The sequence below is a fragment of the Taeniopygia guttata genome, chromosome 10, assembly GCF_048771995.1.
Source record: "Taeniopygia guttata chromosome 10, bTaeGut7.mat, whole genome shotgun sequence".
NCBI lineage: Eukaryota > Metazoa > Chordata > Aves > Passeriformes > Estrildidae > Taeniopygia > Taeniopygia guttata.
Window position 1 is genome coordinate 4,138,326 of NC_133035.1, and position 21,015 is coordinate 4,159,340.

The 21,015-nt window shown below is 48.6% G+C and overlaps 1 protein-coding gene across 3 annotated transcripts in view; it reads left to right on the forward strand.

The window, feature by feature from the left end:
• ALPK3 (alpha kinase 3) overlaps positions 1 to 21,015 on the forward strand; it is a 32,856-nt gene continuing 11,841 nt past the window's right edge. The window contains exons 1-4 of one of the 3 annotated variants that reach the window (XM_030281486.4): positions 1 to 794; positions 10,376 to 10,414; positions 13,576 to 13,697; positions 20,385 to 20,502. In XM_030281486.4, the coding sequence (XP_030137346.4) occupies positions 652 to 794; positions 10,376 to 10,414; positions 13,576 to 13,697; positions 20,385 to 20,502 (422 nt within the window). In that variant the 5' untranslated portion in view covers positions 1 to 651. Of the gene's footprint in view, positions 795 to 9,875; positions 10,107 to 10,375; positions 10,415 to 13,575; positions 13,698 to 20,384; positions 20,503 to 21,015 lie in introns of all 3 variants that reach the window. The other 2 variants (XM_072934150.1, XM_030281487.4) reach the window with 2 other exon arrangements.

Here is a 21,015-nt window from a genome sequence, read left to right on the forward strand (position 1 = left end):
TCTGGGGTAAAAAACAGGCTGCCAAGTCATGAGGCCCCGATGTGAGGATTTGACTGCCATGCCCACGCTGAGTGGTGCAGCCAGCCAGGGTGGGAGCCTCGTGCCTGGAAGGAAGTGGGGGATGTTTGAGCTGATCCTGAGAGATCACATAATAACCTGAGCTGGAAGGGACCCACAAGGACCATAGAGTCCAACTTCTGGCCCCGCAGAGGACAGCCCAACAATCCCACCCTGTGCCTGAGGGCATTGTCCAAAAGCTCCCGGAGCTCTGGCAGCCTTGGGGCCATGACAATTCCCTGGAGTGTGTTCGGTGCCCGACCATCCTCTGGGGAAGAACCTTTATCCAGCATAAACCTGACACAACTTCAACGCTGTACCACCGGCTTCTGTCAGTGGTCACCAGACAGACACTTGAGGTGTGAGAAATCCCCCCGTGGTGGGGAGCTTATTATAAGGAAAAGTCCACTTCTTCCTCAAAAGCTGGACACGAGCTGGCAGCGATGGCAAGGGGAGGAGGAGGAGAAGAAGGAGGCCGGGCAGTGGCCGCTGCGTCACGATTGACAGCGGCATGTGCGGAGGGTCTATAAACGGCAGCGGTGAGTGACAGGGAGGGCAGCGGCGGCCGCGGGGCAGGGCAGCCGCACTCCGGCCATGAGCTCGACCCGCAGGGCCCTCGCGGGCCTCTACGGGCGGGGAACGAGCCACATCGACGGCGCCGAGGAGGCCGAGAGCGCGGCCTGGGCCTCGCGGCCGGACCGGCGGAGCTACCTGCTGGGCATCCGGCCCCAGAACAGGTGAGTGCGCCCCGGGGAAGGCGCTGCCGCGGCCGCCGGCCCCGAGCTGGCCCTGCCATGGGTACGGGTGCCAATGGGCACGGGGCTGGCGCGGGACACGCCGGCCACAGGCGGGCCAGGCCGGGCCGGGCCAGGCCGGTGCAGCGGGGAGGGCGGGCTGGCCCTCACCCAGGCCGCCAGGCTCGGAGGCACGGCGAGGCCGCCAGCTGGAGCAGTGTACCAACGGGCCTGGCTGGCCTCGGGGAGCTGCTCCAGCAAGGAGAACCAAGCGATGGCTCGGGCTCTGCGGAGGAGCGGGTGTGCTGTAGGCCAGTCCCTCGCCGCCCCAAAGAGAGCTGCTAGTGCCGGGCAGGGCCTGTCGACATGTGTGTGGCTGAGCGGGTGTGTGAGGTGGTGGAGTCATAGAATAGAATAATGGAATATGCTGTCCACAAGGATCATCGAGACCAGCTCCTGGCCGTGCACAGGACACCCCAACAATCCCGTGCTGCGCCTGAGCTGGTTGTCCAAACACTCCCGGAGCTCCGGCAGCCTTAGGGGCATGACTGCTGCCCCATGGAGCCTGTTCTGGTGACCCACCACCTTCTGGGTGAAGAAGCCTTTCTGAATATCCAATAATCTAATCTATTTTAACCCCCCTTGTACAGCTTCATGCTGGCCCCTCAGGTCCTGTTGCTGGTCACCAGAGAGCAAAGATTGATCGGTGCTGCTTCTCGTCTTCCCCTCATGGGAAACTTGCAGACCCCAGTGAAATCTCAAGCTGTAAGCTGTCCTTATGAAATCCTGACAAACATGAGTGTCTCCATTTAAACTCAGGGAGCAGCACTGACCTTCCTGCCTTTATTGTAGTGAAGTGGCTCACCAGATGGAGCGAGGGGCCCGCTGGGCTCTGTGCTCGGGTGCCTTATCTTATTGTCAAAAAGGCATTTCTACACTGTAGATAGGGGCTAGGCAGCAATGAGATCAGCATTCCTGGGTCAGGAATGGCCTCCGACACAGGGTCTGGGGTAGGAATAAGGCTTTGTTCGCAGGGGGAAGGTATGATAAAAATGCTGTCAGCTGAGCCTGACTGAGTTTAGCAAACACAAAATTACAGGGTGATGTGCCAGCAGCGCCCAAGGTGTCGGTGATTGTGTGAGGCACTCAAAAAAGCCTTGAAATTGCTTTGAATTCAGTGGGAATGCTCTTCAGTCTATGAGCTCTCCAAATGAGTGTGCCTCTTCCCTGCTGATGGTTTATAAATAATCCATTTCCAGCATGTCAAGCATTGATGCCTCAAGGAGTCAGACATTCATAAAAATAAATGCAGGACAAAAAGAGATTAAAAAGTGCTACATAGAAGCCAGGTATTAAAACTGGGGTAACGCCAATGTGAAGTTGCCTAAATTCAGTTCCTTTGTGGTGGTATCATGTCATGCTGGGGTGTGAGCTAATCGCAGACTGGCTGCACACAGTGAGATCTTCAGCACCACCAAATGTCCATACAGGGTCCACAGCCTGCAGCTTCAGATCATACCATGAACTGGAGATCTCTTAACTCAGCCCAGTGGTTCTATTCTGCGGATTACAAGCAGAGCGAGGTTAATGAAGAAGATGTTGAGGTGTCTGGGTTGCCTACAGCTTAACTTTTATTTTCCTTGACTATGCTCAAATTACAGCTTTAGTCAGTTTAACCGTTAAGGAGAGTTCATCTGTCCAGCAAGAAATACCTTCAGTGCTCCCAGCTGGATTCCCAAAGTTTCCTCTGTTGGGGAAGGCAAGGAGCAATGTAGCGCCCATGCAGGCAGTGCTCCTGGTGTCTTCTGGCTGCACCACCCCTTGAGGCTGTGGCTCAGGCATGGTAAATCTGACTACAGAGCTCTGAGCCATGAACCTTTTGAACTTTTCAGCCTAATGCTGCTGTGGCTGCACCCCAATTTCCATCCCTGGGTGCCCAGTACTGGCAAAGGTACTCCGCTGCCCCAGTTAAATCAGCAGCACATTCAATTTCCACAAATTCTCCAATCTTTTTTCCAACCACTTATGTACATGATCCTCAAAGCCTGTGGCAAGGCAATTTAATTTTGTCTCTTAAATCCACTGTCTGCCCCTTCTGTTGTAAGAAGCAGTGACTAAATAATTGCTAAATGGCAAAATTGACCTTTCCCCGAGTTCATGGCAACTTCTAGGTTCCCTAATGAGTTAGGGAGGAGGCATATAAAAGTCTGGTTCCCTGCAGAGCCCTACAAGTGCTGGAGACTTGAGCTGGGATTTTTGGAAACTGTGGTCTAAAATGCAGGGCAAGGGCTGGAATGAAGTGTGGCTTTTTATGTTGTAATTAAAAAATATATCATAACAATTCTGGGAAGCAAATGAACTGGAATAGTGTAGCAAGGAGACTTTCAGAAAGCAATTATGACTTTAATTAAATACAGCAACATCTGGAGAGCTTACCTGGGAGAACTTGAAAAGCACGATGAGCAACATGCAGAACAGCAGATAACACTGAGCAGCTCTCTAACACAGAAAGGATTTGGATTTGCTGGATTTGAAGCTAACAAAGGCAATGGGACAAGTGATGCAGACACAGGATTACTGTGGGAGGCTACGGTAGTGGTTAGGAAACAGAAGTGGATATTCTGATCCAAAGAAAACAGGTTTTTTTCAGGTTTCTCTGTTCCTGACTTTATATGTATATATAGAGTATGTTTAACTAAAATATTTTCCTGTTCACTGCTTCTTAAAGCAGTAGAAAGTGCAGTAATGTGGTAGAGGTACACAAAGATGTGGAGAGATCTTTAAGAAAAGAAACTGAGGTTGGAAATCCCTGCTTCCGGGGTGACTTAAGAACACACTCTGCTCTGCGGTTCCCAGCACAGAAATGGAGCTGTTGGAAAGAGTCCAGAGGAGGCAGCAAGATTATCAGAGGGATGGAACACCTCTGCTAGGAGAAAAAGCTGGAATTGTTTATCCTGGAGAAGCTTTTGGGTAACCTGATTGTGGCCTTCCAGTACCTGAAGGCAGCGAAAAGGAAGGATGGAGTGAGACTCATTACAAGGGCCTGGAGAGACAGGACAAGGGGGAATGGCTTCAAACTGCCAGAGGGCAGGGCTAGTTGGGCTGTTAGGATTAAATTCTTCCTGTGTGGGTGGTGAGGCCCTGGCACAGGTTGCCTAGAGGGGCTGTGGCTGCCCTAAGTGTTCCAGGCCAGGTTAGATGGGGCTTAGAGCAACCTGGTCTAGGTCACCTGCTCATGGCAGGTGATTGAACAAGATGAGCTTTAGGGTCCCATCCAACCCAAACCATTCTGTGATTCTATGTTGAGGGCAGTTTGGATGTCTTATTTGGTCTCCCTAATCCTGTTGGAGGAAAGGGATATCATGTAAATTGAAAAATATTAGTTAGGTAACCAGAATACAATTTTTCTGGGTTTTAACTTGTAGAATTTTCCAGAGGTGGTGCTAAGAAAGCCAGAAGAATAGAGGTGTTGAAAATGGTCATAGATAGAACATCATCCTTTTATTAAACAGAGTATTCAGGGTATTTACTCTTTTTGCCCTTGGGAACCAGTCTTTTGTAAGGATTTTCTCTGTGAACAAACAGCTCGGTGTCTTTCCTTTGGTGGTCTTTTAACATACCTGATATTGGACAGCGTCAGGAGCAGCTTATGACCACAGTGACTCACCCTCTGCTCTGGCTGCTGACAGGATTTCTTTTATCTTGGGGTTGTTTTTTTTTCAACAAACCTGTTATGTCTCAAAGCAATTATTTCAAGCAAGTTATTTCACAAAGTGAGAGGAAGAGCTGTCAGTCCTGTTCAGGGTCTACCTTAGCTGCATTCATGGGCCACAACCCTCAAGACATGTTTTTAGGTGTCCTTTTTGTAAGATCTAGTGAGTCTGGAGAGCGTATTGTGCAAAGAGATGCAATTTTATATAAAACCTTCATCTGAGTGCTAGGCAAACCTCTGCTGGAAGTGATCTGCACCTCTTACCTAAAGCAGCTGTCTGCTCCTCAGTCTCATTAGAGCATTGCTTGCTTGCTTGAATGTCTTTCTACTGTCATAGCTACATCATATACAGATATTTATAGAGTGTAGTGACATTGCCTCTGATCTTTTCTTGGATAACTCTGCTCGGGGTGGCAGTTGAGCTCAGGAGAGGGCCTTGCCACCTGGCTCTTCTGGCTGGAAACCATTCCCAATCTTGTCCCTCTTGCTTTGCACATAATATCAAATGAAGGAGAAAGATCTGTTGCTATAATAAAGCGTGCTGGAAACTGAGGAGCACTTGATTCCTGAAAAGCAGGTTTAGTTCAGTCGCGTTCCCTCTTTAACAGCTGGGTACCTGTAATGTCCAACGGGACTTTGCTTTTGGCGAGGAGTGGTGTAACCCCCTGGTCAGATGCCAGCTGAGGCAGCTGAGAGCACTCAGTCAGTTTGATTTGTAGGATGGAAGTGTCTCAAACTCTGGAAGGAGGGACAGCCAGTACCTACTGGAAAGGCAAAGTTTAAGGCGTCAATGACTCATCTCCACACCCTGTGACCTGTAGGACAGAGGCGTCTGTTTCCCATTGCTGTAACTACCTGCACAGAGGTGTCTGCTTTGAGTGGGGCTCCTTGGCAGTTGTGCACAAAATAACAATCCTCAACAATTCCAAAGGGAGATTTTTCAGCTCCATTCCTATAGCCTCCTGTCCATATGTCCATATCCCTTAGAAAGCCAGGAGGAGCTGAGTGTGCAGGCTGATGAGCTGATGCCCCTCAGGGCCGCTATAAACATACAGAGTATATCACATGTGGGAATTGTGCTCTTCTCAGGAAACCTCATAAAAGGAGATGTTTCCAGGCCAGGGATACCATTGTGTGGAGGGCAGAGGGTGGTCATCTCCAAACAAGGCACCTCTCATGCCACAGCAGAGGCAGTTCCCAGGAGATGGAATTAAAACCTGCTCTACCCTTGCTCTCTTTGGATGGGGGGAGGAAGATCTTGAGTAAATGAGGTTGTTATCTCACACTGACTGAGTCTCACACTTCACAGCATCGCCTGGTCCAAGAAGAGGAAGATGGAAGGGCTGTTGCAGGCAATTTTATTTTCTTTTTTTTTTTCTTTTCTTTGCATAGTGAGCTGCCAGAAGGATGTCACCTTTTCTGGGCATCTCATTGTCCAGTATTTTGCTCTTTTTTGGCCATTTTTCATCCTTGCTGTGTTTCTAAATTTAGTTTGGGCCATAGAGGCAGTAACAATTCAGAGTTAAAACAGACAAATCTGAGCCATCTTCAGAGCATTACAGAGGCTGCTACAGGAATGTGTAACTTAATTTTTATAGTTTTCCACCTTCTCTGTTAATGAAATCTAGCCTGAATTGTTACACACAAGTCCGTGTTCATCTCAGCAAAAAGTAAATTACCTGCAGAAAATATTACCACATTTCTGCATCTCTGACATCGATTCGGTCTGTGACCTTGACAAGCAAAGACTCAATACATCTGTTTTCCAGTCTGTGAAATAACAATGTGTCTTGTACAGCAACACAGCACTCAGAGCTGCTTTATCTCGGGCCTGCTGATAGCTCCTGCCATGGTATATGAACACCAGCAGGCTCGTTCTGTGTGTGCAGGGAGTGCTTGATAAGGAGCAGGACACGTGGCAGGAAAGCAGCTGAGAGCACAACCATGCCTACATGAAGGCCTCAGTGTTTGCTTTTAAACATTGAAAAGGGTTCACTGCTGACAGCTGAGGCGGGATTCCGAGTGGTTTGTATTTGTCTCAAGTAGTATTAACCTTGAAGGCAGGCAAGTGCATAGGAAACCTTATACTTGGAAGTCTGGATGTGCAAAACATGCCAAATAATGTCAGGGATCAGAGAGCCAGCGAGGGTGAGTGTCTGTAGGAAATTGCCAGTCCTTCTGTCCAGCTCCCGGGATGTACAGGCTGCCTGACTCTCCATGGGCTTTGGTGCAATGCTGATTCCCTCAAAACATAACTTGGACGTGTCAGCTTTGCTGTCATGGACACGTTTTGCTCTTTTTTTCCTTCAGTGGACAGCTTGTGAGGGTCAATTTTCATGCTGTGGAAGAGCACTGAAAAATATTGATCACTGCTGCAGCTCAAGCAGCTTGAGTCCAGGTGCTTGTCCATATGAGGATGGAGCCACTGCTAAGCCTATTTCAGGGTCTCCTGTGCTCTTGTTCACTTCCATGTGAGGAGTGCACTGGAAGGAGAAAGATTTCTTTATCTCATTTATAAGAAGTAGAGAAAGAGAGTAATTTCATGGATAATTGCATGAGAGGGTTGAAAAAGGTGCCAGACTGAAAATCTGTGTTTTTCAAGCAGTTAACTTTTTGGTGCCAGTGGATGCCAGCCCAGACCATCAACTTGATTGGTTAAAAACAGTGAGTGGGGTTGACAGTTCTGCCTCCTGCCCTTGCAAGACTGAAATTTGGCAAGTGCATGAAAAACGAGGAAGGCCATCTACACTTCCAAAGAAAATTAGGAGTAGTTGAAGGGCTAAAACCTTTAAGAGGATGATAAATGGCCAAAGGAGTTTGAAAGTGTATGATAAAATGAAATTTAACAAAGAACTGAGACTGGTTGAAGGGATATGGTAGAGAGGCATAGTGCTATGGTCCAGCACTTGGGAACAGTTGTGTATTTTCAGAATTAGCTTACAAAAAGCTGATCTTCTCTTCATCAGTGGGAGGTGCCTGAGGAGGCCTCATCCCACCAGTGCTGGACATGCCTGGAGCAGACGTTTTTGAAGTCTGCTTCTCCAATAGAAGGAAGGGTTATACTTGAGGCCTTGATTCACTGCTTTAGATGTGTGCCTCAGGATAACAAAAGCATTTGCCTTTATCCAGTAACTGTAATGGCCCCGAGCTTGCTCGAGGGAGACACATCCACTGCTGATGCTGCACTTCATTAGCAGAACCCTGTGCTGTGTGTGCTGGTAAGTCCTTGGGGAGCCTGGGGCACAGACAGCCCAGTGGCAGAGAGGATCAGACCAAGCACGCTGGTGTATCTGCTGCCCTGCTCAGGAGCCCCATGTCTCCAGCAGGGTAGATTGAGTTCTGATGTAGCTGTGCTGTCACAGCTCTACGTGGATATGCTGGAATGTAATTGAAGTGAAGCGCCGGCTGCCTGCAGGCAGGGCTCTGCTGGCTGCAGGATCCACAATTTGACTGTGCTCTCTGGGGCTTAAATGTCTAGTCTGAAAAGCAAATTTAGCATATTGAGGTTAAACTTCAATTAATACATGATGGCCTTTTTCTTCTGATAATATCGAGAGACCCTCAAGAGACCCTCAGTTCAGTGTTCAGCACTGTCTCAGGATGTGCAGTGAATAAAGCCCATGTTGTCTTAATACTGAGGATTAAAAAAAAAAAAAACACTGTCAGTGCTTACTATTTGATCACATCCATGAGCACAATGGGTTCATGGCACAAGCAGCCTTTGTTCTGACTCTTGCTATTTTCTTTACGTCCAAGACAAGACACATCCCTATTTGTCTTATGCAAGAAATCATTATTAAAACCACACTACTGCCTACACTAGCATTCTAGCTAGCAAGGATTTGGGGAACTTCCTTTTAAGAAGGTCTTTAGTATTCCTGATGGGTAAAAAGATGCTTTTCCCTTGCAGTGGTAAGCAAAATGTTCTGAGACAGGTTAAACCAGTGAGTTGTGTTTCCAGACAAACAGAGGTGCACAGGGATACAGCTGTCCCTGGGATCACTCGGGGTGGTAATGCTTGGGAGGAGTGTGGGAGGAGGAACCTGGATCCCCAGGAGGTAGGATGGGAGCAGCATGAGGTGCAATTTGAGCTCTAGAAGCTCTGAGGTTGTCTGTGAGTGTTGAGGACAAGGTGAGGTGCTGGTCAGTAAGGCAGGTAATGCAAAGCTGTGCCTGGCAGTGCCAGAGCTCAGTGCCAGGGCACAGAGCTCACAGGGATGTTACAAGAGGTGGAAGGATACAGATCAAAGGACAGAGCTCCTCCATGGCTTCTGCCATGGACCAGCACAGCACATAAAAGATGGATCAGGTGAGTGAGTGATCCTCAGCCTGTTAGTGTGAGCACTTGATTCCCCCAGCTGGATCATGCCCAACCTGCACATCCTTTGGCTGCATGACGAGCAGTTGGCACTGGGAATGGACCAGGCTGGGGGTGGAGAGGGTGAAGCTGCTGCCAAAAGGCCAAGTGCCACCCATGTTTGTTGAGTTAAAGCTGCTCCTGAGCAGCAGTCCAAAACTTCTACTGTCTTTGCTGTCCTGAAGAAAAATCAGTGAGCCCTTCAGATTTTTCTTCTCAAAGGAAATATGCGATTGTGTAAAGTGTCAGGACTTCAAGCTGAAATACGTCTTTTCTTAGTGCTCACATGGAGGTTGAGCCTTCACAGGTGGAATGTACAGTTGGCAGGACCAGTTTTCAGAGTCTCTCTGTGGTCATTTTTAGGGCAAGACGTAGAGTCCTGCTGGTTTCCACATGGCTGAGACACACACATTTGGGTAGGAGACCTGAAGAGATACACCTGCAGGTGGCCCTCCATGTGGTTCTTTCTGCTGTCTTCTGTAGCACTGAAGTTTGGTGGCTCACAGGTCTTCAGAACAGAAAGGTTTGATCTCTCTGCATGTAGGGATGTGGCCTGGCACATCCCAGAGGGGATGCCCACGCTGCAGTCATTTCCAAGGCTGTATGGTGAGGTTGTTGCATAGGTGTAACATGTACCTCAGTGCAATTAAATCACTGAGCTTACATGCTGCTGACTAGCTTGTCCCTGTTAGTTTTAGACTTTTGATTGCCATATGGGTGAGTCAAGGCTTGAGGAACTGTTCCTGACTGCTGCAGGTCAATGCACAGAGGTTGTTTCCTACAGCCTGCAAGGGACTGCTGCCACAATCCAGCAATGTGGTTCTTTGGCTAGGACACTCCTTTGGGAGAGCTGGTGACCACTGGTAAGTAGCTCATCAAGATGTCTGGTGCAGGACCTGCGTGTTTGATTTTGTTCCCTGAGTGGGTTAATACTCCTGCATCTTTCCCAAAGAAAGCAAAAGGTGTAGATTCTTTTAAAGTCTACTTCTGTTATTTTATTTTAATCTTTTGCCAGACCTTAGTAATTTGATTGCCAAGCTGGAAAGCAATGTGATCAGAGAGTTTTCAGCTTCTCGCAGGAACTGTCCTTGGAAGCACAGAGGGCACCCAGCTCAGGCCAGCTGCTTGCCAGCAGAGAACTGGGCTGGTCTCATCCATTCTCTCGCCTGCGTTTAACTGGACCTCTCCTGTGGTGGAGTTGCCTGCTTTGAGCACAGTGCTGCGGGTGGTGCATGGAAGGCTCAAGGTGCTGCTTCTTGGAATCCTACTTGTATAAATGTCCTGACACTGATTCTCTGCTGTTAACGACCATTTCATTTTTACAGCCTTTGACTTCAATTGACAATGTGGCTTGCTCGTCCTGGCAGGCAGCCTAAGGCAGCTGTACCTTCTTTTAATAGGAACTCTGACCTCTGCAAAATGACTCATCATTAATATGTCTCTGTAACGGTTTGTTTATTTCAGCTCCTTTCCGTGCTTCTCTCTCTAATGGTTTTTATGCTGTTTTTTGCTTAGCTTATCAAGCAGCAGATTCTCTCCCTCCAGTTTAGGAAGGTAAAACTACATTGCATTAAACTGCTCTGACCAAATACTTTTCTGAATCTGTCTGCACGTGATTAACCTGTAATGCTTTGATACTAATTTATTAATCAGTCGAGAGCCCTGAAGTGATCTAACAACCTCATCCTGCACGATTTGACCTCTAATACTTGCTTGAACTGCAGAAAGAAAAGTGAATGTTCATCATAATTCCTGTGTTAAGGTGCAAGAAATATTCCTCTTTCTTAGCCGAAGGATGGGTGTTCAGCTACTTCTTTATATTAAAGTGAGACTTCCATACAGAGACATTAAAAATTGGATGTGACTGCCCTGAGACATCCAGAGAAAAAATTTTCTTCCCCCTGCCATCTTCACTGTTGTGAGGATCCTCATTGACTTGGACTTTGTCCCAAAATGCACTTGTACAGCTGTACTTTGTCTTTGGCAAAAGAACACATTTGGAAATCAGTTGGCATTTCTGATTTGCTGGAGTGGCAGGTAGAAGAATGACCATGGAGGGAAAGGCCTCTCCAGAACACCTCTATAGCTCTGGGATTTCTAATCAAAAAGTCAGAAAAAGAAAATCATAACAAAAGCAATACACTTCTCGAATCTCCTTCTCCAGCAGGCTTTTGTATGGAAATCCCTCTTTAATTGAAAAGGCTACTGAATTGCCAGGGGTCTCTTCTAGGCTCCAGGGATTTTTGTGCTCCAAAGATGCAGCTCCAGGAAGGCCCAAAGAAAAAAATGCCTAGTGCTTTGTGTCCAGTTCCTCGAATACCCTGAACTACTGGTTTAGAAAGCAATTTGAATTGGACAAGCCTCTTTGCAGCTGGAGTGAGTCAGCTGAGAGCCCCACGGTGCCAGAACCTGGAAATCCTGCTGTGACCACCACAATGGTTTCTTTGAAAGACTCAACAGACCTTTCAGGCTTCCTGCCAATTGTCATTGGGCAAGTCTCTGATTCATCTGCTGAGCCTGTGGAGCCCCCAGCTTCCAACCACAGCTGCTTTCCAAAGCCATTCAGTAGCCTTTGCTGTCTGTATTTCACCTGGTTGTGGGATTGGCACTGAGTGGACCAGACTTATTCCTGGTGCTGCCTGCTGGTGCTGGTGGCATGGTGCTGGGATTAAACTGGGTCCCAAGAGCCACTGTGTGTGTGCATCACTTGATTATAAGATGCTGATCCAGTTGCCCTCCTGCTGGGGTATGAAATGTTGGTTGATGCTTGGGAAACTGTTTTATGTGGCTCTGAAAGGCATTTACTGGTATGGGGAGGGGGATCTGTATTGAAGGGAGCATCAAAACCCTACCAGTAAGTGCCTTGTACTGGATTGTCTGCCTTGCTCCATGGAAATTGCCATTTTTTTCCTGAGACTGGAATTTGGGAAGGTTTTTCTAGTTTGAAACAACTTTTGACTCCCACAGCCCATTCCTGGCCCCACAGTTGACTGAAGAGTTGCTTGCTAGGGCCAGTGTCCTAGTAACCATTGATTTCCACAGAAAAGAGTCTTAGCTTGAAATCTGTTATTTTTATCCCATCTCACTCATGTGTTTGGATACAGACCATGCTTATAACCCTCATTCAGTAGATTAATCAGGTTTGCAACATCCCAAGCTTTCCCTGTCCTGACCCTCATCCAGCACAAGGTTCCTGGGAGCTGGGTGAGGTTCCTGCTGAGCCCCAGTGGGTTGTTACTCAGGGATTCATCTCCCTGCATCTCTTACAAACCCATTCTTGCAGGAAGGCAGAGGGAAAATAATGGCATTGCAGTCTCCAGGTAAGTTTTCAGGGTGGATTAAACAGGCAGTTGCTGTGGCTGTAGCTCTCCTGACACCTTCAGCCATGAGTGCTTAGTCCCTGTCAGTGCACCTGCCCCTGCTGGGTCATGCTAAATGTGGGGTTTCTTGGTTTGCCCTGAACCAGTTTGCTTCCTCAGCAGGTGGAGCATTATTGGCAGCAGCACCAGCATCCTGCCTGCAAGCTGGGGCTACTTGTGAGGCTGGGGTCCTCCTCATGGATCCCTCACCACACTCTGAGCCCTTCTGCTCATGGTAGAGCTGTCAGGAGTGGTTTGGGCATTTGTTCCACCCCTTTTATGTTTCTGGAAGCTGATCATTTGTTTAAGGAATGTCTTTCACTGCTGAAAATTATATAAATAGAGCTGCCAGCTACCAGTTCTCTTGCAATATTAGCTGTTTATCCCAGCGTCTTTGCACTTGAGACCTTGGGGGCCCCTCTTGTACTGTAAATGTGTAGAGTTTTAATTGCAGAAGGAAAAATTAAATAATAAGCCCTTCCCTTCCAAGAGCCTCAGCATTATCTGAATGAAAACCCAATTTGGAATTAAATAATTTATTTTAAAAAGCTCAGGTTTTCTGGGACCTCTCTCAGTGATGCTGCAGCAGGGTTGGCAGTGCTGGATGAATATGGTGATTTATTTCATTCATTGAACAGTGCTGAATTACCTGGAGAATCCATGTTCTGGTCTTAAGCATTATAGATTGCACTGTTAGGATAGTTCTGGCTATGAGGTCAGAGCCTGAGCTCCTGGAGCAGGCAGTATGAGTGCCTACCTGCAGCAGTAGGGGCTTAAACAGGGAGTTCCTGCCCAGCTAAATCCTGGGTTCAGAAAGCTGCTAGCCAGACTCAGATCTTCCTCAGTGAGCTGTCCCACAGCTAGCAGCTTTTCTTCATTCTAAGAGGGCTGCTGTGTTCAGGAGACATGTTCAATTCACACTTGGCCTAAAATGACACGAAAGAAAATCCCCGTGAACAGAACAACTCTTGAAACATTTATAGTTCAGAACTGGGAATTTACTTTGTTAGGCAGAGCTCTAAGTTTGCTGGCTGGCCAAAGAGATGTCTTGGTATAATCAAGGGCTAAAATGGGTCTTCATTAGTCCAGTGGGTCAACATTCATTGCCCTTGTATCCGTAAGAGCTAAGACAAAGAGAGTTTCCCCTGAATGTTACTTTAAATTGACAGTCATCTTAGGAGGGAGAAATCAGTCAAATGCCCTGGCACTGGACTGGACTTGTGAGCAAGTGTAGGGATGATGGGAGGGAAGAGGGTGTGGACAATGAGAACACAGGCTGCTGAGGTGAGACACAAGGTGGACCCTTTGATTTTTCTGGTGCTTTTATCTCTAAGAAATGCTTCTTGAATCTTCCAGGAGCACCTTCTGCGCAATCATTTCTCAGCTGACGGAGGAAACACAGCCACTATTTGAAACCACTATCAAATCCCGTGCTGTGTCCGAGGACTCTGATGCTAAATTCACGTGCATAGTGACAGGTAACAGTGTCTTCAGTGAATAACCTGGTCCTGCCTCACCTGCTGGACTTGTGCCAGTTAAACTCTGCAGCAAGTGATAACAAGGATAACAAGCCCATCACAAGCAGAGATTCAGCAATTGCATGGTGATTTTAGCTTCAATTTAAGGAAGGTTGGAAACACCTGAAACTGTAAAGAGGCAAAGGCATAAGCTAACATCTCAAATATGGCAAATGAAAGACCAGAAAATGGGATATGCTGGTTACTGCTTGGACCAGCTACATTTTATTGTCCTAATCCCTGCTTCTCTAATCCTGGCCTCCATAACTCAGGAATGTGCAGTTTTGAAGACTAAGGCTCTCCTGCTGGAACCAATACTGCTGGCTGTAGATGGTTAGAGCACAGCTACATTTGTATCAGTGATTAACTTCTGTGTCTGTCAGCATCTGATCTAAAAGCTGGTCACTGCCCAATGAGATAAACTCTCCCCTTGGGCAGGAATGGGTTAAGTCAAGGAGATGAGGAGGAGGGAGAGGTCCAAAAAGAGGGGTGGTGCTAAGGCCTTGTGGCATGGCAGCACATTGGTGAAGAGGCAAGTAGTTTCTTTGCTGTTGAGATTTTGTTATTTAAATATGGAGACTCTAAAACCTCTTCTCTCTATGTACTTTTTAACAACTCCATGATCCTTCCTGACCTCACTAGTATTAATTATTCCAAGAGGTTGCTCAGTGAGAGACACTTACAAACAAGTTTGTAAGTTCTGGAAGGAGAGTATATCCCATGAGCCTCTTAGGCACAAGGACCAAAGCTTCCCCAAGGGAGTCTGGTTTGCTGTTAGAAACAGGCTGGAAATAAGGAAGCACAGTCTCAGTCCTTTCGAGGACTGCCAGCTATGAATTCTTGGCTTTTCTCTTATGGATTCCTTTGTTCTGAAGACTGACGTTCTGAGCTTGCAGGGGTAAAACTGATGCATTGATTTTATTGAGACTTAACTTCAGCAGACCCCTTCTTGCTGCTTCTAGAGCCAAAGGGAAATGCCTCTCTTGTAGAGCCAAAGGGAGATGCTGCTAGGAGATGCCTCCAAACCACTTTATTTGGGGAGTCATTAGAAGGCCCCTTCCCAGTTTCAGTTTTCTGAAAGCAAAAGCTTGACATACTGTGCAGTACCATGGAACACGCCATTCTGCAAGTGTCAGAGGTGAGAAAATGTTTAGGTGTGTTGGGAAATCCAGAGTAAAAGTCCTGGCTTCTCTCACTGGCTTAAATCTCCACCAGCTGCACCTTTGAGGTTGATGGTTCCTTCTAACAAATTCCATCTCTTCGTGGTGTGTTGCACCAGGCAGAAAACTTGACCTGATACTGGCCTCATTTTCTGCTCAAGTGTAGGAAATTGTCAGTGAGTCTCTTTCAGCATGTGTCACAATATTTTTGTGCTTGATAAACTAGGTTGGCGGGGGGGATGTCTCTCTACACTTGGAAATTTTCATGGAAATGTTTTTAAAATCATCCTTAGACCATCTTTGCCAGATGGGCATCTCCTGTATGTGGTCCTATGGACTGCTTTGGAGCTCAGGATCTCTCTGGGAGACAGGGACAGGAGGTGGAAATCACACTCTGAGTGCAGAGTCTGCTTGGTAGTTCAGGTATCTTGCCCTGCCGTGATGTTTGTGTTCAACTGGGAGGCGTTGCTGGGAGCAAGGAAATGGCAGTGACATCCCTGGCCAGTGACCAGAGTGGAACCAGTTCAGTCCCAGCACTGTGGCTGGAGTCCAGGGACACTTTGATGGAGGCAAAGGGCAGACAGTCACCTGCTCCTGTTTTGACGGTCAAGCCACAAATACGGATATGTGACCTACAATAGCATCTTTTTTTTTTTTTTTTTTTTTTTTTTTTTTTTTTTTTTTTTGCTGCTTCTTGACCAATAATGAGAGTTACAGGCTAGTCCCACATCTGGGCATACTTGGACTAGGACTTGCTGGGCCTGTCCTAGGAGCACAGAAAGATGCAAGTGTTTGAAGAACCAATCTCCAGAATGTAGTGAGTGGTGCAGGCAGGAACAAAGCAGGTCAGGCAGATTCCTGTGTATGTAGGTACAAACCTTCCTTTCCTCCTGATGCCTACTTCAGCCTGCTACTGGTGTCCCTGCTATGTCTGATTGGATTTTTTGGGTCAGATCCTGCATCAGTTATGAGATGTTTTCTTTTTTCAGACAAAATTCGTTTAATCCTTTGTTCTCTAAGAGATGTGAAAAAGGAAACAAGAACATTTCCATTTACTATGCAGCTTCATCCCACATCTCTGCACCAAGTGCTTTCCTTGGTGGGTCTGTCTGGACTTCAGGGTCTCAAGGGTCATCACAGCTCATTTGCAGTGAGTGGATATTGGGCTTCTCTCTTCAGAGTGGCCCTTCATGGAGGTGCTGTCAAAAGGATTTTCCAGCTTTTTAGTTGCTTTTGTGTAGCATTGTCTGGGAAGGAGAGATGTCAGCTGATTAAATGGGGGGAGTCAGATGAAGAGGCCTAGGTCTCTGGCTGCTTGTTAGGGAATGACTCCAGCCAGGACAGGTGATGGCTGGATCTAGCCAAGACCACTGTATGTCAGCACCAGCCCACTGTTGTACAGCAGCCTCTTCAGTGCCATTTCAGCCCTCCTTAGCCAAGGTTCAACCCCTCTGATCTGGCTTTCCAAATCATCATCTCAGGGGCTTGATCCTATCCCTGCCCCCATGGTTTTATTGCAGAGTACAGAGGGGAGAGGGCTCGGCCCATGGCTCGGGGAAGAGAGTTGGGGTAGGGTGAGTAGACAGGCACATGCTGTTGGATGCAGCTTTTAATCAGGTTAGAGGAGTTCCACTTGGTGCATTTGTGGTGACCCCCTGAGAGAAGTGTTTGAAGGATGAGACTGAAGTGCTTGGATGAAGAATGTCTGGAGACATGTAGGGGCTGTGAGAGGGGTTTGGGGATGGGATAGTGACTACAAGAGCAGGGAGTAGGCTGCCAGGAGATGAGATTTGGCTTTGGGGGCCAAGGACAAGGGAAGGATGTGAATGAGCACTGCTCACAGTGGAACGGGGAGCTACTTAGTATCTGTCCCTCCTGTCAGCATTGCTAGAAGCTTCTTTGTCCTTGCGTGCTGGAGGGGTTTAAATCCATCTTACCAAGAATTGTATTCCCAAGACTGTTGAAGCCCCTACTCCATGTCGCTTGTGTAGAGCAGAAACTGTGGATATGTTTAATAGTTCTAAACTCTTAGCACCTTCCCAAATTTCAGAAGATGAACTCCCTCTCCTTTTCTGCCCCTCAAAAAATTAAAAAAAAAGAAAGCAACTTGAAACAGGGTTTCACAGGGTGATTGAGGATAGATATATTCAGAACTGTTTTGGATAGATATTTTAAGAACTGTTTGGTTGCAGTCACTAAGCTTTGAAGACTTCTCAGATTTTGACAGTATTCAGAAAAAGAATGTTTGATCTAAACCTGGCAATCTCCATGAAAAAAAATACTCTTGCTCTGAAAAGTCTCCAGGATCCTGTGGTGGCTGGCCATCACATCAGCTGCTGAGCAATGCTGCTGGCAGACAACATGCTGAAGATGTGGAGCGGATGCCTGCTCTGCCCAGGAGCGCCTGGCACCGCTCTAGCTGCAGCTGCGGGGCTCTGCCCGGGGGCTGCAGGGCCCAGCTGCACGGGGGGCTGCAGGGCCCAGCTGCACCGGGGGGCTGCAGGGCCCAGCTGCACGGGGGGCTGCAGGGCCCAGCTGCACAGGGGGCTGCAGGGCCCAGCTGCACGGGGGGCTGCAGGGCCCAGCTGCACGGGGGGCTGCAGGGCCCAGCTGCACGGGGGGCTGCGGCAGGGGAGGTTTGGGAGGGATGAGTGCGGATCTGTGAGTGCTGCTCACGGTGTCTCATGCTAAGGGTGGGCACCTGCAGCCCGGCCATGCCCACGGATGGAACCCTCAGTTCCACCTCATCCCACTGGGCAAGCTGCGGATGCTGTGCCTGCAGGGGGTGCCCCATGCCGGGAATGATGCCTGACTCCTCTTCCCCCCACCCTGCACCGGGGGAATTTATTCACTCAGCAGCCCAAAGATGGATGTCAGCAGCATCAGCAGCAGCTCCCCTCCCTGTGCCAGGGAGACTCATCCCTGCCCAGGCATCTTTCCATCTTGGCTCTGATTACAACCCCTGGGAAGGGATGGATGGTATTTGGACAGGCAGCTGGGGCCACTGTACCTGCGTGGGAGGTAGGAAGCCTTTCAGCATCCGCCTGCCTGCAGACTGGAATTGCAGCCAGAACTTGCCTGCAGCTCTCTTTGGCTGCAGAGTGTGCAGTGAGCTGGTTCTGGCACTGCGCTGTGATGGCCGTGGCTCCTCAGAGGGAGCAGGCAGCCTCAAGGACACAAGTGCTACAAGTCAAAAGGGGTTTGAGCTTAGCAGGAGGAAAAGCCTTTCCTAGAGACACTGCATAACGATGGAAATTGCAGCTCTTTCCAGCAGATGTCAGCTGGGAATGGAAATCAGCTGTGGAGGCCACGGCGGGGACATCACAGAGTTTCTCGGAAACTATCTGCTGGCAGTTCCCAGAATGAAGGGCTGTGATTGCTGTTGCTTAGGGTGTCAGGAAAATCTACCTGCCAGCTCCCTGCAGGATGGACTCTGGGAGTCTTCTGAAGATCTTGCTTGCAGCACAGCCCTTGGGAAGGGTTGGATTGCTCTGGGCATAGTATGAGCTTGTATATGGAAATTGTTTTGGTCATAGTCTCTGGAGCAGAAAGAATTCACCACAGGCTCATTCAGCCCAGGCTTCTGCTGCCAATTATTAGTATTTTATGAAAAATAAAAGCAGCAGCATCAGTGCCTGATGATCTCATCAGTGGAAGGCTCTCATAGCTTTCTCCAGTTTCCAGTTCAGGGCTCATTTTCTTCAGCCACAAGTACCTGAGGGCTTTGCACTCTCTAGAAACTGGTTTGGGGGGTCAGGGCAGCAGCAAGGAACGGGCTGTGACAGGAGTGGGGCAGAGGGGGAGGACAGAGAGCCTTGCAGGAAGGGTGTTGGGAGAGAGTCATGGCTTGGCTTCCTGTAGAAGAGGAGAAATGAGGAACTACTCAACAGAAAGCCAAAGCTGCTGGTGGCAGCAGTGTGAGGGGATTGAGGCAGCAAAGCATGTGGAAGATGTACAGACAGCAAGGATGGAGAGAGGGGATGCTGGGGCAGTGCAGAGTAAGAGACCTTAGAGAAGGAGGAACAAAAGGGTAAAATCCAGTCTGTGAGGTGTCTGGGCTATGGAGGTCAATGCTTCTCATAGAGGAAAGAAAAGCTGCTGGGAGTTAATTCTTCCCAGCCCTGTCTGGTCCCAGTGAACTAAATCCCTCGGGGAGCCAGTGGATGCTGAGGAGCCACCACAAGCAAGGGGTGGGGACAGGGGAGCCAAAGCAGTACAGGAGGAGATTTGGCATATGCTGCTTTTTCTGGGCAAAGGCATATTGGATTGGCCAAAGCCTGGGTGAATTCTTGCTGATGAGTCTCTGCTTCTGGACTCTCAGTCCTGCTCTAGGACCTTCATGAGAGCAGGAGTAAGCTGGGCTCAAGCATTGCTGAGGGCTGACAACATCTTTGGCTGGTGCAAGGAGGACAGTTGAGGTCCTGGTTAGCCTTGAAATCTGTGGCTTGGTAGCTGGGAAGTACCCAGAAAGCACCTTGTCCCTGCTTCCTCATTACTCCAGAGCCGTTGAGCCCTCATTGGTCCCATGCCTGGGATGTTCACGGGAGCTGACCCTTGCCACATTCTGGTCGGGTGTGCTGTGGGTGATCCTTGGGTCTGGTGGAGTTGAGCTGCTGGACTCCTTCATCTGGCCCTACAGAAAGCCTGCAGGGACATTTGCAGCAGATAAGCTCCTGAGCCATTGTCTATAGAGGCAGATGTGATCATTGAAACCTTCATCCCATGCCCTGGGGTTCTGCTTGGCTGGGTGGTGAGCCCTGAGTGAGTGCAGGAACCCCTGCTGGCTGCTGGCTTGAGCAGTCTTTGCATGAAAACTGCACTCAATCTGAACTAGAGCTGCTGTCAGTGAGCAGTGAAGGCTGTGGCTAGCAGTGGTCCATATGGGATTCACATGCTGATCCAACACCTCTGCAAGTGGTGGAGAACGTGGCTGTGTGCCCAGCCTGCCAGCCAGCCAGTCACACACATCATGATGTCATTCTACTGAAAAGGCAGGTGACATCTGTTGTCAAGTGACATTTGTAGGACACTGAGCTGACTGTGATGCAATCAAGGTTGTTTCTGTTCAGTGGAAAGTTTTGGATCAGTTTACAGGCTGTGACACTGTGCAGAATGCTGAGAGCTCCATGGAGGGGCGAACGCCTGTTCTCCAGCCGTAGCCTTGGCCTCATCAAAGCATCCCCCTTCACATAAAAGTGACGGCATGCTCACCTTCTCCCAGCCAGTGTTACAGGAGACGAGCGTGTGATCCACTCCCCTCTGTTCAGGAATGAAGTGCTGGGATTTTTTTCTCAAAAATAGCTCTATTTCTAGGAGTGATAAAAGTCTGAGATAAGCCCATTAAGTTTCCACTGTTTCTGTTGTGCCATTTAGGAATGTGGTGAGCCCAGAATAGCATCTGTCCTGGTGTGCTGCTGCTGATACCATGCTGTCTGTGCCTCTGTGTGGAATGTTTCACTCTCTGATGTACCTTCTGTGTCCTCCCCAGGGTATCCACAGCCAGAGGTAACGTGGTACAAGGATGATGAGGAGATGGATCGCTATTGCGGCTTACCCAAGTATGAGATATTCCGTCATGGAAACCGACACACCCTGCAGCTCTACAAGTGAGTAAAGGAGCTGGAGAGTGGCTGGCTTTGCTGATGGGAGCTCTGAGTGTGTTCTCAGTGGCTGGATAAGCTGTCAACAGTGATATCCCCCCACCACTTGGCTGGCCCCTTCTGCTCCCCACTGTGAATTCACAGCAGGCCCTTCCCCTCCAGCTGTGGCTCCCCCGTCACACCAATATGAGATCCATTACTGCACCCAGGGATAGCTGCCATGCTGGAAGCAAGAGGAAGGGAAGAATAAGTCCCTCTCCTCTCTCTGGGGCCTTCCAGTGCTGAGTGTTAGGGATGACAAAGGTGAGCAAGGGAAAAGCACTATCTGCCTCCAAGATGATGGTCTGAGGAATCAAGTTTCTGGAGAGCCAGGCACACCTTGTCCCCAGCAGGCATAGACCTGTCATACCTTGAGTCCTGGGTTTGGGATGTCAGACAGGTGTGGCACTGACTGAAAATGCAGAGTATCAGTGTTGCTGATAGTTCTGCCATCCTTGTGCTTCTGGCGTCAGCTTTTCT